This window comes from Ceratotherium simum, chromosome 18 (genome assembly GCF_057802395.1).
Source record: "Ceratotherium simum simum isolate JZ-2026a chromosome 18, ASM5780239v1, whole genome shotgun sequence".
Taxonomy (NCBI): domain Eukaryota; kingdom Metazoa; phylum Chordata; class Mammalia; order Perissodactyla; family Rhinocerotidae; genus Ceratotherium; species Ceratotherium simum.
Genome location: NC_141917.1, coordinates 47,359,975 through 47,387,378, shown reverse-complemented (window position 1 = coordinate 47,387,378; position 27,404 = coordinate 47,359,975). Strand labels below are relative to the sequence as shown.

At 39.6% G+C, this 27,404-nt stretch overlaps 1 protein-coding gene across 3 annotated transcripts; it reads left to right on the top strand.

Annotated features, from left to right (window-relative positions):
• Positions 1 to 20,365: 20,365 nt before the first annotated feature.
• SMIM15 (small integral membrane protein 15) lies at positions 20,366 to 24,741 on the top strand. 3 transcript variants are annotated; one of them, XM_004422859.3, is made up of 3 exons: positions 20,900 to 21,095; positions 22,133 to 22,269; positions 23,163 to 24,741. In XM_004422859.3, exon 3 carries the CDS (start codon positions 23,175 to 23,177, stop codon positions 23,397 to 23,399), a length of 225 nt encoding a protein of 74 aa, XP_004422916.1. In that variant the 5' UTR covers positions 20,900 to 21,095; positions 22,133 to 22,269; positions 23,163 to 23,174; the 3' UTR covers positions 23,400 to 24,741. The 3 variants fall into 3 exon arrangements, with proteins under 3 accessions (XP_087299436.1, XP_004422916.1, XP_087299435.1); XM_087443309.1 differs by lacking the exon at positions 20,900 to 21,095 and adding an exon at positions 21,168 to 21,728; XM_087443310.1 differs by lacking the exons at positions 20,900 to 21,095; positions 22,133 to 22,269 and adding an exon at positions 20,366 to 20,845.
• The last annotated feature ends 2,663 nt before the right edge of the window (positions 24,742 to 27,404 follow it).

Sequence of the window (27,404 nt, the reverse complement as noted above, 5' to 3'; positions counted from 1 at the left end):
ACACTCAAGTGGTAAGACTATAAAGAAAGCAAGGGAATGATTACGTAAAAAGTAAGGCTGGAGCTTACTCAGGGTAGAGGCGACAAGTGTGGGAGACGGCTGCGATTGGGAAGAGAGCCACAGGGCTTCTGACACGCTGGTCAAATTCTTTTTTCTTTTTTTTTATCTTGGGTGGCGGTTACAAGGGGTGTTCACTATTACCACCATTTGTAAACCGTACATGTCATGTCATCATTTTTTATAAGTATATTATACTTCACAGAAAAACACATCAAAAAATCCCATGAGTCACTATGCTAAATATTAAACACATACATACACCTGTGTGTATAATACACACTAAACCCTATTGGTTTCAAGGGAAACAAAAAAAGAAGAGTGATTCTACATTAGACTTTTCTTGTTCCCCTCCTCTTCTGCTGAGCACATATTAAGAACTCAAAAGTACTTAAAAAATGAAAGAGATAAGGGTTTAAAAGTACATCAAAATGTACGATTCCCTGTCATGAATGTTATTTGAGAGTTTGAAAGACTTACGTGGCTTTTGGCTGATGGTGGAATTGCATGTATATATTCTTAGCCTCCTCTTTGTCTCCTTAGATAACTTGCTGATACAACTTTGCAGAAGCAGTGCTTGAGAAAAATGGGCACTTTCCTGCCCTTACAGCTGTGACACAGAAGCAGCTGTACTTTGATCTTACACCTAATGGCCTGCCCCTAGGTTTCCTGCTTCCACCAGTAATGCTGATTCTAATCTTAGAAGTCTACTTCTTTGAAAAAAAACAACCCTGAACTAAACCAGCCGTGTCTGCCTATAATATAAGTTATCTGACTTGAGTTAAGCCTTAGTCAACCTATTTTTCTCCGTGCTCCCGAATTAGTTGGGTACTAGGTTATTGTGTCACCCTTTCATCTGCCCTGGATGAAACGTAAAACAACATCTAAATACTGTTGTTATGAAATCCTCAAAGCCTCTTTCAGCAATGATCTCAACACAAATCTTGGTAACAGACTGACAATATCTAACTCTGACATATCACACAAGAGAGAAACTGGGTTGACCAACTGCTCACCCTTACACTGCAGAATGGATTTTCTAAAAGGAGCACAGAAAGATCTGTACTCTGTGATCATTATTATTCTATAGCTCCTGGGTAGGTCAAAATCAATTTTACATTTAAGAATACTTGAATCTGATCTGTGCTCTTAGAAGTTAAATTTCATTTTTCAAAATCAATACCACCAAGTAATGTTCTGGTGGAAACATTGTAGAGGGCAATATAGTTCACTCTTGATCTTCCAAAGATTTATCCACAGTATAGTTTACTTCAAGCAAACCTTGATCCAAAGCTCGGTAAAATAGCCAACAATACTGCTCAAGTCACATTTGGTCAACACTCTATCTATTTAATCTAACAGCCAGAATCAAGGCCTTAAAGGCAAAATAATTATTTGCCTCTCTTTATCCTGGCGAAGATAAAACTGAATGAAAATGAGCATCTCTTTTTAGGCTGGTGCTTTATTTCATCCTGAGTTAATACTTCCTCTCGTTGTTTTTTAATAAGGTTACTAGGGATGAATTCTTCAAGGAGGAAAGAAAAAAGAGATATAGAACAATCTTACAATGAAGTTGCATTAGTCTACCTAAGTATCTACCTTATAGCTCATTACTTGCCTCAAAAATACTATGAGTCAAAGGATATTTCCCCCAATCTAACTACATACCGTAAGAACATGATATAACAGAGTTATAGACCATAACTGATAACCCTGTTCCCTAACATCACTGTTATAAATGAGGACACTGAATTAGAGTTTCCCGAAAATATCACTCACATTCAAATACAAATTCTAAGACTTATTTCAAAATCAGATCTCATTGTGTTGGGATTACTTACCATTTGGCTTATATATTACCATGTTTGCCCTCACTAATAATGAAGTAAAAAACTGACATACCGGATATAACTTTTTTTATGGAACAGAAACAAACATGCTCTAGGACAAAATGTAAACTTCATATATTAAGAAAGTATTTTAACAGAGGAGGGATAAAAATAAAACCACCTGACGTTTGTCAGTAACTGGAATTCAAACCCAGGCCTTCTGCTTCCATGGCTGGTGCGCTTTCAACACACCACAGCTGCGCTTAGTTTCCTTGATAAACGACATATCCAAAAGCTTCATACGAAAAACAGTGATTTTAGCAAGTAACTGCAACATCTCAGTCTTTTATTTTTAGTAAGAAAAAACGTGTTCTCATTTGTTTCTACCACCCCTCGCAATCGATAACTTACAGAATAAAATCCGAATGAAAAAACCATGCATATTCTTTTTTTTTTTTTAATTTTATTTATTTATTTATTTTCCCCCCAAAGCCCCAGTAGATAGTTGTATAGCTGGATAGCTGCAAATCCTTCTAGTTGCTGTATGTGGGACGCGGCCTCAGCATCGCTGGACAAGCAGTGCTTTGGTGCGCACCCGGGATCTGAACCCGGGCCGCCAGCAGCGGAGCGCGCGCACTTAACCGCTAAGCCACAGGGCCGGCCCCAAAACCATGCATATTCTAACCAAACTTTTTCTCTGAAGGTCTTCCCCTGACAAATACGAAGAATTAGATCATAGCCATAGGCCTTCTTTCTCCACTCTTCAGTGGTAGTCAGTGACCAAACAGTGAGACAACCAAAGTAAAAACAGAATCCAGAGCCTGTACATAATAGTATAGACGATTTTAATTGAACATTAGACCAGAAATTAGGTATAAATGGTTTCTCAATCAAATATGGTTTAAAATTAATTAAATACTTATAGCAAGAAGCTTACTTGTTAATTCATTAAAGTCAAGATCACAGATAATTTCAACCATCTAGCAGCTTCAATTGCAATTTTATTCCCTTTAATTAATCTCTCTCAAGATACATATAGGTATATGGCAAAATAATTAGTTTATCGGGTTACACTATTAACTTTAAAATTTTATAGGCCAGGATGATGGTTATTTGTATAAATGCTAGAGTTCTGAGTTCTGATAGAGGGTGTCAACCATGTAAATTCACCGCCTGTGAGGAAACAGTAGTTGTTACATTTAAAATCAAGCTTCTCTCATTTTTTGGACAGCCAGTGATTGCTTAAATAATTAACGTGCTGTGTATTCACAGAAAATAAAATTTTAAATACTTATCTTTGTGTCAAACTGTGTTTCTTTAAACAAGGCAAATGGACAACTCCCACTCAATGCATACCCCCTCTGAGTTAGATATTTTAAAGTTGACTAACTCAAAGAAAGAATTCTAAAACAATCACTGAAAGCATGAAAAAAATGTCACCCCTGTGGTGACCTTTTGAACTGCATAAGAAACTCTCAGTGTCTGAAAACGGAATAGAAAAATCTGAGACATGAAACTTTGGCTATCAGGAAAAATTACAACAAATAACTTTTAAAAAATTGGCAATCAACTATTTTATATCCGTCTGTGGTCTCTGATTAGTTAATTGATTGTGATTGAATTCCTTCAGTGATTGAATTCCCTCTCATTCAGCGGACCTGCATAGGCTCCAAGTTGACCAAGTTAGTGGAGACGCTGGACAGTAGATACCCTCCCACGAAGAGCAGGGCGGGTACTTGAAGAGAAGCAGCCACAGCTGTGCTCTCTGGCAGTCAGGAAGTAACCAGTTGTCTAGATCAATGGTTCCCAAGCTTGTCTGCACACGGGAATCACCCAGGGAGTTAAAACACTCTGATGCCTGTGTCCCTTCCACAGATACTGTGATTTAATTGGTCTAGGGTGTGGCTGGAACTTTGGAATTTTAAAGAGATCTCCAGGTGATTCTAATAGGCAGACAAATCTGAGAACAACTGGTCTATATTCTTTCATATTTTTATCTTAAAATTTTTTGCATGCTTCCTAATCAGTCTCATGCCATTTTGGGAAATCTATGGAAGAATGACTTGTTCTAGAACAGTCCCACAACTATATATCCATGAAGGTAAACCACGACCCAAAAGCAAAAGTACAACGCAATTGAATTATTTATCATTGTCAAAAGGAGGATAAAGGTAGGAAGAACGAAGGCATGAATAAGCTGAATTTCATCAAATGTTTCTTCGTGACAAGAATTACTAGTATATGGATTTTTTTTTCTTTCAAATCCAAGCCCTAGAAACTTATTGTTTGCCATCCTAAGACCAGACAGAAGAATTAGAGAACACTGCCTACAATAATCTGGGTTTAAGTAATGATCTGGATTTGTACAACCTATTCCAGCTTTCCGCTTTATCAGATGGAGCAGGGGCAGCTGCTGGAAGGAGGAATGAGGAACTGGGTCTCACACATGAATAAACCTGTGGAGATACTAAGTTCATTAACATTCTTGTTGGTGGGAATCAAAATGACTTAGAGGCAGCCAAGCTGAATTACAAGTTTGATTTACTTAAGAGATACCTGTTATGCAGACATCAGCATTTTTTCACACCAGCCTCAAGGCAGGCTTCATGACAAGACAGCCTGCAAGCCCTCCTTTCACAGTAAGATTCAGTTGTATTTCCCTGTGGCTTCTCCACCTCCTGTGGGGGTACATGAGCTATCCAGACTAGAGAAGAAAGAAAATAGTTTCAAAAGTTCAAAAGTGTCAATCAATAGTGAATAATGGGAATACTAGATATCCTTGCTCCTTAAAAAAAAAATAAAAAAAGCAGCCACAACAGGTGAGTAGATTGAAACTAGAAAGCACATATTACAGTGTCAGGGACTCGCAATAAGAATGTGTAAGGTCCCTCTGTTCCCGGGGTTAACATGCTTTAAATAGACTGAAGTACTGAGCTGAATGTATTGATCCTTTGAAATTAAAACAATGACCAGATCATAATGAGGATGTGTGGATGTCACCATCCGAACCCTTTCCACCTCATGACACAATGTAATCTGATGTCAGTTCAAAATTCTACCAAAAGTTGGGTAAACCAAGGCATCACTCACTAAGTGGGAAGTGGGGCAAAGGCGCCTAAGGAGAAGAGTGTGGTGTGAGGGAAGGGTAGCCAGCAGACAAAAATAAATAGCGAAAAGCAGCCTATATGGTTCAATTTTAAAGGTTTCTTGGGTTTAGTGAAATAGAATGCTTTCTAAAAGCCAAAATAGCTAATTCTCAAGATCTTCCTAGTTTTATTGGAAGCTGACTGCAAATCACCAAAACACCAGGAGACAAAACAGAAGCTGTGTTCTCGATTATTTTCAAATACACAAAATCATCCACAAAGATGTGCTCTTTTGGAAAGTGATGTGCCAATTGGGTTTCATTTCTCGTGCCAACTGCAACCAGTTGTTTCTTCTGAGGCTGTAAACTTAGGTCTGAAACTGAACTGTTCGTTTCCCTCTGTCTTCTGCTTTTGCTTCCCCCATATTTGCTGCCGAAGTTACAGTCTACCACCCACACAATCGCCAAGTCAGAACCCAGGAGTCATCACGGGCTCCTCCCTTTGCATTTCAGTGTCTACTTCTAAGTCCTACCCATTACATGTCCTGAACAGTGAATCAACCTTCCCCTCTCTTCATCCCTTCCACCACCACCATAGGCCATGTCCTTATCCTAACTGGTCTCTGTACCCCTAATTTTGTGTTCTGTCAACACTCCCTCTACCCTTCTGGAGTTTTTTTCTGCCCTATTACTCAAATATGAATATATCCATCTCCCTGCTTATTCTCTAATAACTTTGTGCCTTTACTCCTGTTATTTCTTCGCCTGCAATGTGTTATCCCCGCCATGTTCTAGCTGACTAGCTTTTATATTTAGCTGAAGACTTACTTGGCCTTACATTTTCTCTGTCAAATCTTTTCTGACTTTATCAGGCCGTGTTAGGTGTTTCCTCTTCTGTGCTTATGTCTCCTTGTACATCACTCTGCTAGAGCATTTGCCACATTGTTGTCATTGTTTGTTTACATGTTTGTCTTCTGTTCTGACCTATAAATGAAGGGTGAGCTCCACATCCCATTCAATGTTATACTCCTAAACCTGGCACTCCAAAGGGGCTTAAGAAATGGATTTCTACTAAATCAGTGATTCTTCATCTACTCTCTGGAATTACCTAGGAAACTTTTAAAACTGAGGCCTATACCCCACCCTAGACCAATTCAGACTGAATTTCCAGATATGAAGCCCAGACATCTGTATTTTTTTAAAACTTGCCAGGTGATTCTAATGTTGTTAGTGGTTGGAAACCACTGTGCTAAATCATTTATCTGGAAATGCTAGTTAAAGCTGTACCAAGAAAATACAAAGTTTGAGGGCCTTTTGTAATTTTTCATTTTTTAAAATGACACTGTATTAGTTTCTCTATGGCTGAGTAACAAATTACCGCCAAATTTAGTAGCTTAAAACAACAAACCCTTATTATCTCACAGTTTCTCTTGGTCAGAAATCTGGGCGCAATGGGGCTCAGGGTGTCCAACAAGACTGCTTTCATGGTGTCAGCCAGGGCTGCTGTCATCTCAAGGCTTGACAGGGAAGAAGAGCTTGCAGCCAAGCCCACTCCCATGGTCATGGCAAGATCCAGCACCTCACCTACTGTTGACCAGAAGCCCTCCTCAGTTACCCTGCCTCTCAATCAGGCAGCTTATAGCATGGCAACTACCCTCCATTAAAATGGGCAAGCGAGAGAGCAAGAGAGAGTGAGCAAGTTGGAAGGTGGAATCTTTCTGTAACCTAAACTTGGAAGTGACATCCCATCACTTTTGCCATATTCTATTCATCAAAAGCATATTATTAGATCTAGTCCAAACTCAGTGGGAGGGACTAATACAAGGGCATGAATAGCAGGAAATGAGTATCATTGGGAACCATCTTAGAAGCTGCACAGACGTTTAATGACACTTGGCTTAAAAATTAACTTACCTTAAAGGAATCCCAACCAGACTGTCTTAACATTAGGAGTATGCACATCATTGGTTTCCTTATAAAACGGATCTAACCTGCTTTGACAGAGAGGAACTAAAAGTAAACTGACAGGTGTAATTTTTAATAATAAATTTATATTTTTTAATTTCATTATCTAAATATAGATGCATTCATTGAAGGACTTGTGGACAGGATAATATCAAGGCAGTTCAGCTTGCATAACTCCAGCCTTCACATGACCTTATCAATTAGGTCAATGAGCTTTTCAAAGATTAAAATTTCTCCTCTTTCTTTTCCTGAACATATTCCTAGTTATATGAGTTCACAGAAAACAGGCCACTTTAAGAATTTAACATAAAATTTGTTTTTCGTGAAGGGCAGGTAACAGTAAATCTAAAGGTAAAATACCAAGCAAAATAGGCAAGTTAATGTACTGACTTTATGCTGATGAGAGTAATCAATTTTAAGTTTACCCCTCAGTTTAGAGGAAAGAGCTAAAGTACTGGACAACACTGAATGTTGACCTTAATAATGAAAATTTAAGCCTTCCTCAGAGACCCTATCAATATAAGAGGATTCATTCATCTTTGGACTATTTACCATTTAATGCTAACACAGCAAGTTGAAACTGTCCAAAAATATTTAGCAAAACTACACAAAGTACTAAAAGAGAAAATAAACCCTTGTTAAGGCACAAATGACTACCCTTGAACCTGATGGTGACAGCACATTTACACAAAGTCTTAAACTTTAAATTTATATTCCAACTACAATATGCCATCTCCCAAAAATCAATTAGTTTTTGGTGCAGAGAATATGCTATCCTTCCAAATTATAAAAGTACTGCCTTTGATAGCACTTTTTTCCTTGAATCATTTCCTATATATTTGTTTAAAAATATTAGTAGCTCACAAAACCTGATGTGATTTTTAAAAGGATATGATCATAATGCAAAGTTATAAAAGATGTAACTGAGAAATTGTGTTTTAAGTACTTCATGCCTGGGCGGAAATGACTTATGGACCATCTATTGTAGTTTGCTTTTAAAATGATTAAACAGCACCGTTGAGGGGAAATCTGCCCTTTCTTTCAGCTGAGATGGCAATTCTTAGTGACATGATTATACTCACTAAGACCTGGAAGATAAAGCCATGATCAGCTACTATTACCCAACATAAACAACTCTGTGCCAACCATCGTGAGTTACAGCAGACGTGAGGACTGAAGCTAGTGATGTGGGCTGTTGAAGCTCTATAGCCCTTTAACCATTCATTCCCCGAGCCATCCAGTTTTCATGGCCTAGACATGCTTATTTGGGGCTTATGTTTGAATTTATTAACCTTACTTAAAAGATGGCTCAGATGGCTGCCAAACTGAGAGACGTGTTGAAAACGGAAGGGTCACCTAAAAATCCAGTAAGTTTTCTTTTCACAGTAGTATGAGCTAGCAATTTTAAAACCACCTTCCATGTATTCTAGCCTTGAGCAAATGAGTAAATATACCAAAGATAATGGCAGCCGGGTTTCTGTCTGTTGAGGGAGTTACAAATATGGAAAAGGGGAAGACTAGAAAGTAGTGACAGACTGGAAGTGAGGGTATCAGCATACACTTGCCGTTTTTAACAGATAGAGATAGATTTTTGTATATGTATCTGTCTGCTGAGAGGGACTACAAGCTGACACACCAGTAGCAATGAGCAAACGAAGCACTTGTTTCCTGAATACCATTCTCCATGAAAAGAAAGCCGGGGTCCCTGAAGAAATGGCTGATTCTAGGGCTGGGTCAGGGAAGGTACAAGATGAACCCACAACATCTGAAAAGTTAGAAAGGGCTCAAAGAATGATGAAGACATGACACATCTCGGGCTCCTGCCACACACAGGACCCATTGTGGAGTTCCCATTGGTCAAATTTGGGACAATTAGGACATCAAAATAAATAATGATAGTAATGGATTTTAATTTGTTGACTAAGAATCCGTGAGTCCATCTGTTATGAATAAATGAGTGGAGGAGAAGGAAACACACTTCCTTTTATTAGAATGTCAACTAATAAATATAGATGGAATGATGGAGTCAGAAAATTGGTCACTCACTTGGATAGGCACTGGGAGGAGGGGCAGGGTTAAGTGTCCCATGGTCAAGCGTTCAGTCTCTACAGGGCCCAGTGACATGCCAGGAGCTGTTTCTCAATGGACATACAATTCTCTGCTGCAGATGGCATGACCTTGCCCCAGAATCCCAGAGGCCTGTGTTGTGATTCTCCTACTGGACTTGCAATAAATTCCACACTGCATCTTTTCCCACCACTAACACCACTAGGGTCTGCTGGATCATATGGTCCAAATGTCAGTCAGGGCTGCTTACACTGAAGCCTGGAACTGTGGCAGAGCACTTTCCTGCTCTGGGCCCCATTCAAAGCTGGCAGCCTTCCATGTCACTTGACGTGAGTGAGAGCATTATTCCTAGTCGTAGAATATGTTGCCTCCAGAAGCTAAAGAGGTCTACAATGTGCTCTACTTCCTTTTTTGTGATAGGGGCTGCAGGAGGCAGCAATTTGTCTTTAACTTTGGAGGGGACATCCTGGCACTCCCCTGACCACTGGACCTCTAAAAACCCTACTGAAGTGGCTGGTCCCTGAATCTTCATAGTATTTACCTCCTATCCTCTGGAGTGCACGTATAGTACGAAGGCCTTCAGCATACTAGCTGCCTCTTGCTCGTTGGTCCAACCGGCATGATGTTGTCAACAAAATGGACCAGTGTAGTGTTCTGAGGGATATTTGGGTGGCTCATATTTCTTTATATTATATTATGACCGACGATGGGAGAGTTAACTTAGCCCTGAGATAAAACTCAGTCTAAATGAATATTGCTGACTGTTCTTTGTGAATGCGAACTGTTGCTGATCCTCTTTTCCAGTTGTAATGGAAAAAAAAACTACATTGCCCAAATCAATGACATACCATATATCTGAGGCCTTATTAATCTATTCTACCGATGAGTCCAGCACAGCAGCTGTGATGAGGGTTCTTACTTGGTTAAGTCAGCAGTCGTCTATAGTCATTCTCCAGGATCCATCCAGTTTCTTTAGGGGCTAGACTGGTTAAACTAAAGAAACAGGATTGGGACCAGCACCCCCATATCCTTTATGCCTTAAATGGTGGCACTAATCCCCATCTTTCCCCCAGGATACAATATTGTGCCTGATTTACTATCTTGGCAGGAGTGGGAGGCAGTTTCAGAGGGTTCCATTTGGCAGTCTGTACTATGATAACTCTTACTACTCAGACCCAGGACCCAATGTGGCGGTTACTCCAACAGTTACATATATAAATTCCAATCATGCACTTGGGGACTTGGAAATGACCACTGGGTAGGTCCATGGACCCACTGGGCCCCTCGTGAGACTAACTTTAACCAGAACACCTGGTCTGGTAGCCTCTCATTCTAACAGGAAGGCCGTGATATTGCTTTAGATCTCCAGATATCAAGACCAACTCAGATCCTGTGACCAATAGTCTCAAAATACCTGATTATTTTCTTTTCCCCAGTGTAGTCATTCAAACAGGTGGCCATAGAGCCCTCTGGGGGGGAAGCGTTGGGTGTTTATGTATTTGCCATGGTGTGGTAGGGTTCTTCCTCCTAGGGACCCATCCACATACTCAGTAAATCAGTTCTGGATCTGAAAATTGTCTTAGGTCTGTGAACTAAGCAAGGGACTATGACTTTTTATTGCAGTGACTGGCCTCAGCCTCCTGCTCCCCTATTCTTGCTTTTTATGGTAACAGATGTTAATCAGCACCCTTGTGGACTGCCCATCTGTTTTATCCTAGGGAGACTATGTTCTATTAGGTGTCTGTTACTGAGAAAGGGCTCACTGCCTGACGTGCATAGAAGCCAATACTACGGCACCAGCTTTTAAGAAAAGAAAGAGCTTTATTGTGAGGTTGACCAGCAACGAGACAGGAGGCAGGGCTCACATCTCCCCGATCCAAGGTTTGGGGCGAAATTTAAGAGGTTAGGGGAAACAGCTCGTATGCGGAAGCTTTGGCAGGGCAGATTTCAATTGGAGGGCTTTAAACTTGGCCATCTATGGAAAGGTATAGTTCAGCACTGATCTTCCTGGATAACAGACTCGTGGCTTCTGAAAAGGCTCGGGCATTCAGGTTTTGGTTATGCTCCAGTCTTCTTGGTTCCATGGGGAGGAAACATTGGTTCTGAGTGTTATTTGAGTTTAAGATTTTCCTCCTCTGCGCATGCCCAGGTTACATGATTTGCAACTTTGGCTCTGTTGTATCTGCAGAACTAGACATCCTGTTATGCTTCAGTAAGACTGGTTTGAGCCCGTCCTGCAGTCACATCGCCACAACTCCTTGTGGCTCAAGCTCCTTTGGCTGCAAGAATGACCTTGCCAGTCATTATGGTAATTGTGGCCTTCTAGGTTCTCGCAGTTAAGCAACACCACCTGGCCTCTATTACTTCAGGGCTCTATTATTACATGGATGTTAACAAGCCAGCTCTGTGGCTGCTTCTCCCACCACCATCCCTGGCCTGCAGAGAGAACCACCACCAAACTTCTTAGTGATGCTAGTGCCTCACTCATCAGTGCTTTCCTGATGACCTGGGGCGAATGGTGTTTCCTCTGGGCCCTCTCATGGAGCATAATCCTCTGATGGGTCTTCTGGCCCTATCTAATATATCCATTCCAGCATCCCACTTCACTCAGTCTCTTTATTCCTTCCTTTACAATCTGCCAGTGCAACTCAGACATTTTTCACTTTGTTGAGAACCGCCCGTTTTTCCCCCTCAGTTTCTAAGAGCCATCCATTAGCAAGTTTTCCCTGACCATTGGGGTCTGTCTTAGTTTCAACTGCTATAACAAAATACCATTGACTGAGTGGCTCAAACAATAAACATTTATTTCTCACAGTTCTGGAGGCTGGGGAGTCTAAGAGCTAGGTGCTGGCAGATCTGGTGTCTGGTGAGAACCTTCTTCTTGGTCTTTTTGCTATGTCTTCACGTGGTAGAAGGGACAAGGGAGCTCTCTAGGGCCTTTTTTATAAGGACACTAATCCCATTGATGAGGGCTCCACTCTCAGGACCTAATCACCTCCCAAAGCCTCCACCTCCAAATACCATTACATGGGGGATTAGGTTTCAACATATGAATTTTGGGGAGACACAAACATTCAGTATATAGCAGGATTCTTGCTAGGGTGTTAAAGTTCCCATACCTGAGAAAGTACCCCCAAGTCAATGCTTTTCTTTTTCATCCAATGTCACATTCATGCCCCCTTAAACAAACACCTTTAAAATCCAATCCCAGGAGTCCACCCCTGGTTCCTGCCAGTACATGCCAGTTAAACCTTGCAATTTTTTAAGGAACTAGTCTATTTCCTTCCATAACAGGCCCAGCATTTCCCAGGTGGGTTATGCTGGGATTTAACCCAGTTATTGGCTTGGTTACTGGTTAGTCATTGGCTTCGTAGCTAGGAAAGGAGGGGGGGGTGGGGCAATGTAGAGGAGGAGGAGGGCTATTGCCCTGTGGGCAAGAGGCTTCTGCAGCATCTTTCAGCACAGCAAATATGCTGGTTCTCACCAGAGAAGGGCCAGAGGGAGTCACAGGGGCATCCATCCAGATGATCCCATCCCATGTTTAAGACCCTAAGTTTCCCCACCTTGACATTAACAGACCTGCCTTGGCCAAATATTCAATGCTCAAATGTCTCTGGAACTCTGTGACTGTCCTTTCACTACAGGTGATAAAGGAAGCTACCACAAAAACTCTCCAGCTCCCACACTTAGCTATTAACTATTGGTTAACAACTCTGTTTCTCATTTTCCTTCTGCAGTGCTTCAATACAACTTAGCAGTAATGAGCCAACTCTGCTGTCTTTGTAGGTATTACTCCTCCCATATTTGTCAAATATGTGCATAATCACACCTACCACAGTTCCCCTCCACTGGGACATTGTCCCAGGTCAAGTGGTGAAATCTTTAGCAATTAATCTGCAACCTTATGCCAGGGGTGATGAGTGCCCCACCTACCAACCAAGGTGACATCTTCAGGCCGAGTAATGCATGAGCTTGTCCCAAATCCCAATTTTACCATCTTAGAAGCCAAGATGGGATTAAATGTGTAAAATTTTTATTAGGGGAAATATTTGTGACAGAACATGGGGAGGCAGCTGGGCAAGTCTGGGTGGACTGTCACACTATGATGCAAGTCTGACCCCAAGTGAAAGAGAGAGGGAAAGAAGGCTGGGTAGAAGTGTCCTAAACCTCCACGTAGCCTGAGGGAGACTTGGCAAGGTAATGGAGGAGTCTTTGAGCGCCAGGTGGCCATCAGAAGAGTCTTGTGTCTCCCCAAATCAGGTTTTCCTTAGTATCTCTACCATGCTCAGTCACTGAGCTGTGAACGAAGCATGATCTTGGCACAAACGTAGTGACGAATTTCAAAGCACAGCAGCTGAGGCCCTTGGTCAATTGAGCTCCTTGTAGTGGGGGTCTGTGAGGTGCATTCTCATAGCAGCCTCACCATCCTAGCAAGAGGCAGAGCTGGGATTCAAACCAGGTAGTTTGGTCCCAGAGTCTATATGTCAACCACTGCACTAAGAAGGCATCTCTTAGAGCTGCAGAGGTCTGAAATAAAAAGTCCTCTACTGTGTTGAAGATTTATACAGCAGGTTGGGCCAGACTGGTAAGAATCATTATGTTCCTCTAAGGAGTTTGTACTTCATTCTACAGACAATAAAGTGGGGAGAGGGGCACATCACAGATTAATGTATATGAATATATTCCATATGCATTGCATACACACATGAATAATTTATAGACCCATATGTAGCTTTAGTTTCCTGTGGTATAAAAGGGTTTAGCAGACTTGAAAAGCTGCAACAGTGATTCCTGGACTGCACATATGGTAAGATGTATCACCCTGCATATACGGGAAGATGGTCAAAAAGTGCTGACAAAGCACTCATACTCTCTAGGATATAAAAATTTGAAAAAAAAAGGACTCAGACAAATTCATTTTCCATTACTTGTTATAAAATCTTACTGTGGTACAAGGCAATCAAAAATTCATTTAATTTTTACTAGTTTATTACTAGTATTGACAATCATCTTTTACCATTTTTATGCAGAGGTGCTCTTTCCACTTATGCTGTGTGTCAAATAGGCATTTACAGGCTAAATGAGAAACTTAACCACTGTTTATAACATAATTCCTGGGGAATCTGTGTAAGCTCCCAACAATCAACTTACAAATGAACTCTATAGAATATAACCTGTTACAAAAAGGAGGCTACACATTTACTCATGAACTAGTTAGTGTTGCAAAAAACAGGTATTATTAATTCTATTTTATGGACATGGGAACTCAGGCACAGAAACGTTAAATGATTTCTTTGGTCTATATAACGAGATCAAATATGAACCTAGAACTAGAGATTAAATCAGCTTCTTATACACCTATCTTCATTAATAATACAAGTCTACAACTGCAGTATAGTCCTACAATCGAATATTAAAACCTAGAGATGAAAAGAATCTCAAGAGAATATTGGTCCCACTTTCCGTATGAAAGCAGGTATTATTATTATCTGCTTATTACAGAGAGTGAGAAATTAGTTGATCAAGGTCAAATCTAAAAATTAAGGAAATCTCCAAATTCAAAGCTTTTAGAAACTCATCATATGTACCACTATTACATACTATACTTCAAGAGGACGTATGTGAATCAGAATGGAGTTTTTGGATTTCAGACTGTTTCACTTCCTGACTTAAAGCCTAAGAACATAAACTGTGAACTCAGCAAAAGCAATTTGGGATGAGGATATGTCTCTAAGTGATGATTTAGGGAACTATATTTATAGCCTGGCACCAGTAAATTTTTGTTCACTTTTTAAACTAGATTCCAAATATACACATTATACTCCAATGGCTAGTAAAGGCACAAATTGGCTTTTAGAATTAGACTTTAGGATGCAATTACGAACAACGATTTCCTATGTTTCCCAGTTTTGAATGATATGGTTATGATACAAAATTTTAAAATAAACATAGAGATTAGAATCAGTGGAAGAATTTTACTAGCAAATAACTATTTGTTATATACCAAAAGTCGTTGTCAAGTTCTGAGTTTCAAACACTTGATCTACAGGCAAACTATACCATGCCTTATTTCACCAAGGACTTGAAATGTCTTACTACATGAACATATACAATAATGATAGATATAGAATACCTATCCTAGGAAAAATGTTTAAAAAGAAATGCAAGTATGCAAGTCAGGATGGACGTTAAACATGAATTTCAAATTTGGCTCTTTAGCTTCCTCACAGTCAAATGAAAGAGAGGTGAAATTCTTACTATCAACAAGTGGCTCCTGAAATTTTTTTTAGAATCATATTCTAAAATATTTTACATGGGACTTGATATAAAGGGTATGACACAAAGGACAATATCCCTGACAATATCATATAGCAAATACGGTTAAATTTTATATGGTTACTTCAAGCAGCTTGCTTAGGTGAAGGTGGAAGGTATCAAACTAAAACGTTAGTTAGTGAAGGTGATGCTGCCAGGGCTGCTTTTGCAATACACATCGTTTTTACACCGGAGGATTCTTATACATGGATTAGTTTTCCCAATTGGCAGCAACTCTTATTTAATGGCTAGGAGACCTCAGCACAGGAATAAAAGATGACTTGACATGGCCAATATTATTACATCATTTAGGGACAGGCCTAATATTTGAACCACTGCATTCAGCAGGAAAGCTTAGTGTCTCTCACAACTTTAACAGGACTGCAACCCAGGGCTTCAGGATTTACTGGAAATTTTAACCTTCCAAAAGGGTGCCCTCTAACTACAGGGAATTAGTTTGCTCCATGTGCATGTATAGTACATTCTGGAGATACAGAATTGTAAACAGTTTTGGTGATAAAGAAGCAGAAGCACCCAATTTTCAGTATTAAGTGAAAAAAATTCTATACACTACCCAAAGCGGCGATATATAACCACCTGTATTGACTATGCTCAAACACACTGAAATATCTCTAAAATGTATGGAAAGGCCATGGGCAGTAAGGAATAATCAATGAGAGAAGCATCTGCTACCTAATCTAAGTATTTTCCCTGCAATCTGCATTGGGAATCATAAAGCTGGAAAATATCTAGAGAGGGCATCTTGTCTGCATATACACTCTTACCCCATTTTCAAGATCTCTATTTAGATCTCTAGTCTAGCTTGTTCTTATCTTAAATCTTAGCACCTACAGTCTAGGACTAATTCCTTTTATCTTATCAATGAAGATAATGAATCACTACGTTCCTTGTACATACTTGCACATACTTGGAAATCATTAAGCAACCAGTCTTCTTTCATTAACAAGATAACCACAATTATTTTTACCTTTCCCCAAACATCTTTATTTACTAATCTTTAGACCTCTTATTGGGGCATCCCTCACTGCTCTGAAAACATACTATAACGGTTTGGTACTTTAGTATAAGCTTCACACATTCTCAGGATTTAGATTATTTCATAATTCATTCAAACACTAATAGTTTTATTTGTAAGTGGCAATGCTACGCTCTGAATAAATTATTCAAAACAATATTCTAGGTACTGGGGTAACTGATCTCATATAGCTTACATTCTAGTGGGACAAACAGACAATAAACTAGTGAACATGTAAGATGTCAGATTAAAGTGCTGTGAAAAGAAAGAGTGACGAGACAGAGAGGGTGTTTCTGAGGAGGTAGCACATGATTGGAAACCTCTGGGAAGGCCGTAGCCCTGGACACACATGAGAATAATGTTCCAAGCACTTTTTGGCTAAAGTAGGTTTAACTAGTTATTCTCCTATATATTTATATGTATTCCTTCTAAATTATATAACCTTGCACTGCTTCCCACCGAGTCTTCTTGTTCTTATTTTGAAGACTAATTCTATCTTTCAAAAGCTTTTCATTACCTTCTTACTTGGTCTACCCCATAAGTTTAAGAAGCATGCCTTCTAATTTAAACAAGTATATCATAATAATATTAGCTAATTATTTAGTGTAGAATATATTTCTGCCAAATTACATTTAACAATGGGTGAAAAATAACAATATTTGAAAAAAAATTCTTCGTGTTACTAGATAGGCCTAAATGAATTTTCTAGAAAATAATAATTTGGTGATGCTTTGTAGGCAAAACAGGATGAAAGCAAATTGGCAGACTCTGACCCACTCAGAAGACGAGGCTGAAGGAAGATGACATGAATCACTGATGGGCTGGTCTAAGCATAGTGAAAGGGCCCAACAGAGAAGTGAAAGGTTGATAGACAGGTCGCGCATGTGGGATGAAGACGCAGATCAGCTGGCAAAGTTGGAGAAACCTCCCACATCACACTAGCTCTTTGAGACATGCTGCCACCACCTGGGCAATAGACAATTTTGAAGTATGAGAAGATTTTAGTTGTGAGTATCAGTTAATTACAATTATAGAATCAAAAAACATACTTTCATCTTATGAAATCAACATTTTTTGCCAAGTCTTGGGACATGAAAAAAGCGCAGGGATTTTGGCCAGATGCGTTTAGAATCCTGCTCTACTTTTTAAGTCTCTGGTTCCTTATCTGTAAAATGGGTATAAGAATACGATCCTATGGAGTTGTTCAGTCTCAGGATTAAGCGATAATAGATGGGAGGCATCTAGCCCAGTACCTGGGACATAGTAAGTACTCAATAAGTAGCTTTAAAAAAATTTTTTTAGTGTGATCTTCCAAGTATCACTAAAATCTGATTATCACTTTTTTAATCACATAAATTTAATCCACATGTATTCGTGGGCCGGCCTGGTGGTGTAATGGTTAAGTTCCTGTGCTCCGCTTTGGCGGCCTGGGGTTCGCAGGTTTGCATCCTGGGTGTGGACCTACACACTGCTCGTCTAGCGACGCTGTGGTAGCATCCTACATACACAGCAGAGGAAGACTGGCACAGATGTTAGCTCAGGGCCAATTTTCCTCACCAAAACAACAACAAAAATGAAACATATTTGCATTGTGTTTCAATGGAAGGAAAAAATTCACAAAATAAAACTTAGGAAAGAAATCAATTCCAACAAAATAAGTCAAGTGTGTGAAGTGTTACTGTAGAGAAATAAGCACAAAATGTTGAGCAGGTAAGAAAGCCCTCCAAATCTTTAGTCTAGATTATTATAATAGAATCTTATTCAGGTTTCACTCATTCACAATTTTGACAGGAGTCAGGGTGAAATGTAACTTTGTATCATTCAAGGGAAAAAGGCTTTTAAGCAAACAAATGACAAAGATGAGAACTTACCTTTTTTTTTTTTTGTGAGGAAGATCAGCCCTGAGCTAACATCCATGCCAATCCTCTTTTTTTGCTGAGGAAGACTGGCCCTGAGCTAACATCTATTGCCAATCCTCCTCTTTTTCCCTTTTTCTCCCCAAAGCCCCAGTAGATAGTTGTATGTCATAGTTGCACATCCTTCTAGTTGCTGTATGTGGAACGCCACCTCAGCATGGTCGGACAAGCGGTGCATCAGGGCGTCGGTGCGCCCCCAGGATCCGAACCCAGGCCGCCAGTAGAGGAGTGCGCACACCTAACCGCTAAGCCACGGGGCCGGACCCCGAGAACTTACCTTCTTAAGAGAAAAAACTGTTAGAATTTTTAAGGCTCCACTTTCAGAATATAATTGTATAGAGTAGTGTGGATGGGGATGGTGGTGTGATATGCTACATAAGAATTATTCTGATGCAAAGACAAACCCTCCTTAATTAATAGTGTAAGGTTTAGTTAATTTGGTTACAGTTACATGAATAAGATTTTACTTCTTAAAAATAAATACAAGCAGACCTTATTTCCTTGTTATTCTAAGTTGGTGTTCTGAAAGACATTTGAGAGAATAAAAACCTGATTAACAATCTTTTCAAATAAAGAATAAGACCTGAAGAAAACCAGCTATGACCTTTCCACTAAATTCCTTATTCTGCTGCTGCTTATTGAAGCAGAAGGCAGAAAAATGGCCAAATCCAGTCCAAACGACAGACTTAAAGCTGAAAGAACACCAGAGATAACCTAGTACGCCTTCCACATACAGAAGAGGAAACAGGCTCAGAGCGACTGAGAGCATACAGATCCGCAGAGACAGGGCCTGTGAACCTCAACGCACAAGCTAAGACTCCTTCCTACAGAAAGTAGTCCACAGTATCTGAACTAATCTTGACACCAACTTTCATTACAGCAATGCAGGCTGCAGTAAGGAACTCAGCTGTGGCAAATCCCTATGCTATTCCTGGGTTTGCAGCCTGCCCTGGAATTGGAAGCCAGATCAGTAATACTGGACTGTAAAGGCATGGTCCACACTAGAGCCAAGGAGCTACAAAGGCTTTCTCCTTAGGTGCCTTTTCTTCTGGCCCAAGACTCCTATGCTTTTAAGGGACACAGCAGAGCAAACTATTGGGGAGGCAGGAACTGGGAAAGCTGTCTTATCCATGTTTAAAATAAACCACACACACATAGACCTCTGGAGTGAATGATGGTAAAATAAATTGACACCCCCCCCACCCCCGAATTAGTATTTGGGCAAGTTTTTAAAAATCACATAAAGTTAACCTCCAGCAGGTCAAGTTTTCAGTACACATAACCCAGTGACTGAGTCTGCTTTTTCTGGCTACTACAGGTACAGGCTAGGTCCAAGCAGCACAAGCTTTGAAACCACCATCCAAGTTTTCAAACAAGAATGAGTAGGAAAACAATTGCTGCTAATACAACATACAAACATTAACATATGCCCCACAAACAGTTTTTTATATCATTAGATTATTTGCCAAAAGCCGGTTCCCTGGTAACTAATAGTTACTGTTGTTATATCTAAACTATTTATACATGTCACAGCTTGCTCCTCCAAGAGAATATTCTATAGTCTTTCAAGAATAAAAACCTGCTTTATTTGGCACACAACAGTGAAGAGGTCTTGCAACATTTGCAGAGGTAGTCAAACAGACCAGTTCAGTGTAAGCAATCACAAAATTTGGTCACCAACCAAACCAGAGTTAATCTCTCAGTTCCTGCAGATTATAAGATTCTGCTTGTTGACTTTTGCATCCCTTTATTTATGTATTGAAAGAACAAGTACCTCTGTGGGAACTCTATTCCGAGACAGTTTAATTATTTATTATGTTTACTTGGGGCAAGTATCGATCATTCTTTTGTGAAATGAGTTAGATTCTTAAATTAAAAACAAACAAAAAATAACAAAAACCCCTCTTCACACAGCATGGATGCATCTTCCCTCAGTAACAAGGTCCAGAGGATCCCTCGCGGTCCAGCTGCTGCTTTCTCTGCTCTACGCGACGCTTTAACTACTGTCCAACCAGATTTTGAGAGGGGCAGGGGTGGGGTGTGAACGAGAAGGCACTCGCCAGAATCACTCAAGAGCCGCTGTGCGACCCTCCTCTTGACTTTGGGCGGTTTGTGGGGCCAACTCCTTTCCTGCCGCCGCTCTCCGCTCCGAGTTTCCAGAGGCCCCCGACCACCCACCGGGGCCCCCCACCAACAGTCCGGCTCCAGCAGGGGAGGGCGGCTGCTTCCCCGCTGACCTCGGGCGCAGAGGGAGAGGGCCAGCTCCCGGAGGCCTGGGCCATGCGCGCCCCCACGCCCGCCCCGGCAGGAGGCGGCGGACTCGGGCTCCGAGCCAGAGGCCAGCCCCGGCGCCGCCGCTGACCCCGCGCGCCCTCACCTGCCGCTCCCCGAAAGCCCCAGCGCCGCGCCCCGCCCCGCCTCCCCACACCCTGGAAGTCGAGGTCCCGGGACCCGCGCAGCAATGGCGCAGCCGGAAACCGGCCCCTCGACTTCCTCAGGCCGGATCCAGGCTGAGCCGGGCCTGTGGGCGGGGCGGGAAAGCCGCGGCTTCCTCCTTCCTGCTTCCGGCCTGGCGGTGAGTCGGGAGAGGGGGTCGGAGCCCAGGGTCCCAGACGCGGGGTAGGGGAGGCTGGAGGCGCCGCTGCCCTGGTTCTGCCCGGTGTCCAGCGGAGGCGGCGGCGGCGGCGGCCGCGGCGCCGCGAGGTGTGGCGGGGCCGACCCCGGATTCCCGGGGGCCGTCCGTCCTGTGAGCCCTGCCGGGCCCGCGCTCGCCAGGGCCGAGGATCGGGGGGGACGTGGCCCCGAGGGGCCGGCGGCCGGGTGGGGTAAGGAAGGGAGACTGAGCTAGGGGCAAACCTAAGCAAGAAGGGGGTGCGGAGGGCGGTGAGATGCCACCAGCTTTTAGGCGCGGCGCGGGTCTGGTCCGGAGAGCAAGCCGAGTCGACCCTTTTCGGAAGGAGGAAGAGTAACATTTATTCCCGAAAATGTGGGAGCCCCGCGCGTTTGGGTCCGAAATTGAAGTGCACGGGACTTGTTTGGCCTGTGGACAGTAACTCCTTTCTTTGTGTTATGGTTAAAACTTGGCCGTAAACCAGGTCCTTCACTCCCGCTTTACTCTTTATTGCAAAGTTCTTTTGCTCGTCTCTGAATCTTGCCTTAGTTAATTCATTACTGGGCTGGAGAACCTGAAGAAACACATGGATCTCAGTAGAGCCTAGTCCCGACTGTGTGGGTAGGGGCGTACCAATTCTGGACGGCTAGGATATTTAACAGTATAGTAGGCACTTTAATGTATTTTCAATTGAAAATATGAAGAAACCGTGGAAAGATATAATTAAAACCATTGGCATGGTTTTGAGGTGATAGGATTGTGGATGATTTATATTTTGTTTTGGTTATCGCTTCTGATTTTTCTAGAAAGAACACGAATTGTATAATAGGAAGACAAAACCTTTAGAGTAAGTTGAGGTGTTTGATTTTGTAATTATGTATCTAATTCTATAAGTAATTGACAACATTTTTAGTATAAAAAGTTCAAGATTTAGGAATGAATATGCAGTAACATTAGTGAGCTAACTTGTCTTTTTATATGTAACCTTCATAAATAATTTTATTGGTGAAATACTTGATCTTGAGTAATTAGGATTCTCTTACAGGGCATTTGCAGTTGTAGTAACTTTCTTTAAATTAGGAAGAAAGAAATAGATATTAAATGTCTATAATGAGCTAGGCAATTTTACATGTTATGTATAGGTTGCATATGTAGAATTTAGAAAATTTCCATTTAAATTGTATTATAATTAACCTGAAAGTTGCGACGTAAAACTTTTTTTCTTTTATCTATTCTTTTCAACCCACCCAGTATATAGAATGTAAATCTTCTCTCAGAAGTGTATGGTAGAGCTAAAGAAGAAGACAACTAACCAAGGGTCGTCTGAAATTGTGATTGGCTCACTAATAACCCCAGGACAAAGTTAGAGAGCACTACTCAAGCATAAGGTAGATGATTTTTTAAATCCCAGCTGAAATTGTAAGTGACTGTATATACACCCGTTCCTACCCAGGTATTCTAATTCTCCACTTTGAATAGAAGTTGACACAAATACGAAAGGTTGAAAAACCTCTGGGACAAAATGGAAAATGTCATTCAAATCCGTACCATCCTCATTTGCCAGCTAGCTCTCCCTTACCAACTCGAAATGGAACAAAATGCGTGGCACCTGTTATGGTTAATTTTGTCATTTATTAAATTTATTCTTATTTATTAAATTGTATCCTCAAGTAGGAGTCCTCAAAGCTGAATGAGGGCATGAAATAGCATGTCACTTTTTGCTTTTATCTCTTTGCTTATGAATGTGGATATTATCGTGGGTCCCTTACCCTCCCCTTTTCATTCCTGGAAACCGCCATCCATTACCTCCCATTCTCCAAGCATTTCACATACTCTGTGGCTTTTCCTTTTCAAACACCAAATTTGATGATTTGTACTTTTGTTAATTAGTACTTAATGGTACCAAGGCTAAGTCAAAAAATGACAAACAGGATTCAGCTGTTTCCTGGAATGAGTGCGTAAAACTCAAGATCCTTATAAAAGTCTGCTGCGAAATAAAGTTTGTCTTGAATATAGGAGGCACGTGAGAATGCATAGTCCTTATGACAGGTTCCACAAGGAATCTTTTAAGTGTCACTTTTCTGGTTGTCCTAGTTATTTTTTCTTAACTGGAGATATTAGTCCTTATTAAAAAATACTAATTAGTACTTTTTAAAAAAAAAACTGAGTGCTAATGGAATTCTAAGTTAACTGATTGTATGATGTGACTTTTTCAAAATTTGATTAACTACATAGTCTTTTTTCCTGTTGTCTTCACCCCCACCCCGCCTCTTTTCCTAAGACTACTACAAAGATGTTTGATATAAAGGCTTGGGCTGAGTATATTGTGGAATGGGCTGCAAAGGACCCATATGGCTTCCTTACAACAGTTATTTTGGCCCTTACTCCGTTGTTTCTAGCAAGTGCCGTACTCTCCTGGAAATTGGCCAAGATGATTGAGGCCAGGGAAAAGGAGCAAAAGAAAAAACAAAAACGTCAAGAAAATATTGCAAAAGCTAAACGACTAAAAAAGGATTGAAGAAATGAACAGCTGCTTGCAACTAGAAGAAAATCATTTGGATAATTGTGAAAACAATTTGGAAGGACCCACTAAGGTTTCTTCTCTGGATTTTATGACAGTAGTATTTAGTAAACGAAGTCTGAGCTTATGAAAGAATCATGTTCTGACCTCTTAAGGTACTGTAGCAACTTTTAGGCTTTGGTGTAAAAGTCTGTTGACAGTTCTTGTAAATTGGCATTTATCATGCTACAAATTCTGTATAGCTGACTTAGTCATTTGCCATTTTGCAGCTTACATACTGAAATGAAAACAGCCTGTGGAGAAAAATGACTTTTGATTATGAACTCCATTCAAATAATGGCTTAAAATGGGGTCATGGTCTGGACAAAGGAAATTAAGAATGTAAAAATCAGAATTATCTTCTCTGAGTGAAAAGTATGCTTTAGCTTCAAAGAGATACAGTACATTAATTACATCTTTTATCATTATTGCTTATTTCTTGGAATAGAATCATTTCTGGCTTTCTTGAAGCAAAATAATATTGAGTACTTCTATTTTCTGCATTTTTCTGATTTTAGCCTTTAAGATACTGGTAATTATTGGTCATTCTGCATTTTTTAAAATCTAATTTTATAAAGAGTTCTCTTATTATCTTGACTATGTAGAATACCACCTACTGGATAAAACAGTTCTTGTACTTATGAACACTGCCATTTTCTTAAAGATGACTTGTTGAGTAACACTATGATTTAAAGCTTGCAGTAAAAATGCCAAACCTTGTAGTACCTTGGAACCAGTTTATTCTTTCTTGTGCTAAGTAGAAATGTGAAGTAGTTAAAATGTCTTCTCAGATAATTTGCTGATTATATAGATACCACTTTTGTTTTTTATTCCATTCATTGTTTTAACTCATATGGTAGTGATGTCCTATACTTTTTGATCAAACAGGTTTGTGGTAAAAATTAAAATTACGAATTTCTTTTAAGGAACTCTTAAGAGTAACAGTTAAGTCAGATTTCATAAGTGGTAAAGAAAGGCTTAAAATTTGGAAAAATTTTGTTGGGCATAGTAGTAAGTGGGTGAAAAAGGTAAATTATGTCAAAATGAGAATGTGTTATAATTAGAAATAAAGAGCTAAAGGATATTTCCTTCAGTTAAGTAGTATAACTGGAACTTTTTACTATTAAACATGGCTTTTATAAATGATTGGTCCAATAATTTTATTCACTGTCAGTATTTAATAGCTTATTAATGTTTTCCTCATCTCTGATAATGAATTTTGAATTACAAAAAATTCTCCAACAGCTTTCATTTAAAAATGAAAGTAGATATTGAAATAAATTTGATACTTTTTTATAAAGAGGTCCTGGGATTTTGTTTTTTGGGGGGGAGGTAATAATTCCATAATTCAAATTAGATATGTTATGAAAGTTACACTATTTAAAGGGTTACGAATTTCATTTAGAACTAAACATACTTGTGAAAGTTGAGGGCAATGTTTCGCAAATATGAGAACCTAAGGACTCCTGAGAATGTTTATGGACTGGTTTGAACAACACTTATTACAGTAGCCCCCCACCCCCCATCTGCGGTTTCAGTTGCCAGCAGTCAACAGGGGTCCGAAAATAACACTACGTCACAGTGCTTATCATCATTCACCTCACTTCATCTCATCACATAGACACTGTATCATCTCACAAAGAAGGGTGAGTACAGTACATATTCTGAGAGAGAGAGACCACATTCAGTATATTGTTATAATTGTTTTATTATTGTTAATTTCTTAGTGTGCCTAATTTATAAATTAAACTTCACCATAGGTATGTATGTATAGGAAAAAACATAGTATATAGAGGGTTTGGTACTATCCATGATTTCAGGCATCCACTGGGGGTCCTGGAATGTATCCCCCACAGGTCAGGGGGAACTAATGTACTATTGTTCTAGGTCGTCAGTTCCTGCTTGGCACCAGTGTAATCAACACATTGCATCTCCAGGCACTGAAATAATTCAGTGTGTAGTTAGGAGTTATTCAGGTGATCTAAGATATGTTTTTTTTATATTATCATTGAAATTAAAACAAAACTTAAAAAAAAAAAAAACCTTATGTAGAACTATTGGCCCTCATGGGTCTGCAGAGCCCAGTTTAAAAAAAACTAGGTTAAGATATATCTAAAATGTTTTTGAGTTTCTGCAATCAAGCTGTTCATGGAATGAATTTATATACATATGTCTTGCTTACGGCCACATTTTAGAGTAAAAGTACTGAAGCAAAAGATATATTCACCATAATTGTCAGTTATCTACTAAAGCTGTGGTTCATTGGTTCTGTTGTGACAATTTAAAGGTATTTATTTAACTAAAAGTCTTTTTCTATAATTTCTGTTAAAGTCTTAACACATGCCAATTTTGTCTTTGTTTGACATATGCTGTTTGTTATTTCTTCAGTTTTTCCTAACATTTATGGGGCCTTTTTATACATGTGAGACCAACAAAGTTTTATCATATTTGTGTCTGTATGTTTGTGTGTGAGGGAGGGGGGATGTAAAATAGTGTGAGGTTTGGGATTCTTCAAAACCATCAGTCTTCTCTTATTGTAACATAGTACTGTTGTTGAAAGAATCTCATATACTAGTATCCAGAATACTAAGTTAAAAAAATTGCCTACCTATTTCTGTTGTTTTTGAAGTTCTAAGAACTAATCAAGTTAATAACCATTTTATGGCTGGTTTTGGGGAAGAAAAAAACAGGCTGCCTGTAACAAACATTTTACAAAAAAAAAAGGAAGTTTGTGTGTCAGAATTTGATCCATAGTGTCCATGTGATAAATTTCAGCCTGGTATTACTGTATCAGATGTGCAAGCGCATTTTTTACTTTTATTTCTTGAAATTACAGTAAGCAAACTGGAAAAAAGCTTAGGAAGCTGTGAGCTGGAAACCCAATGTTGAGATAAATTATAATTAACAGCTCTTCACCCATTCCTCCTTTCCTTATATATGAAGTAAAGGAAAGTGCCAAGGGGCATGTTACACTTCATCTGGTTTTAAGTTACAGGAAGTTTGATTCCTATTTAGAAATGATTGCTTTTATGTTTGCAGTTGGTAATAGATCACTGATTTACTGTATATCCGGAATAACTGTATAAGGACAAATTCTGTATTTCTCAAACATTAAAAGAGATTCCATGTTCAAGTACCAAATGTTTGGGAAACACAAGGTAAAATTTAGGATTCGTTCCTACATGGTTTCTTGGAAGTCTTTTAACTTAATTTATCATAGACTCTCCTCACCTCTGTTTTTTCCCTAAAGAACACAAATACAGTTTGAGAAAGCCTAGTCTAAATAAATCCAGGTTAAGATTTAAATAGTGTGGCTAATGAAACAGCCTTAAAAAAAAATCAATATAACAGTATTGGTTCAAGGCTGAGTAAATTAAGAAATGACACCCAGAAATCTGTTAGAAGTAGAAATGGAAAAGGATAACAGATAACGGGGGAAAAAAATTATTTCCTCCATTTTTGTTGATTTTTAACTTCAGATATCCAAGGCATAGCCAATAGACTTACATGATTAAACCCAACAGCCAACACATTTTCTATACTTGAGCAGTTCGTATAATATAATAATCCCAAACCTGAAAAAAATATGCTGGGTGCATGTATAGCAGAGGCATAGGAACTCAGGAAGGATTTACCTCTGAGAAAATACCTAAGGTATATATGACACTCTTTATTTTAAAATGAACATTTTTACTTTTGAAATTAAAAAAACTTTGCATAGATTTGAAGTCTGTCTTGAAGAGATGAAGAAAGACATTTTCCTTAAAAAAACTTGTAAATGCCCCCAAATATAACTATTTAAAATATGAAACATGGTGGACAAGCTAATATTTGATTTAATACTTTAATTCTACTTTGCATGTGTCTGGCCTAAAAGCCAAGTATAAAGATTGTTTAGAAAGGCAATCAGTTAGGCCAAGATTATAGTTCCATTTTTATGTAGGACACTTAACTCTGTTTCTA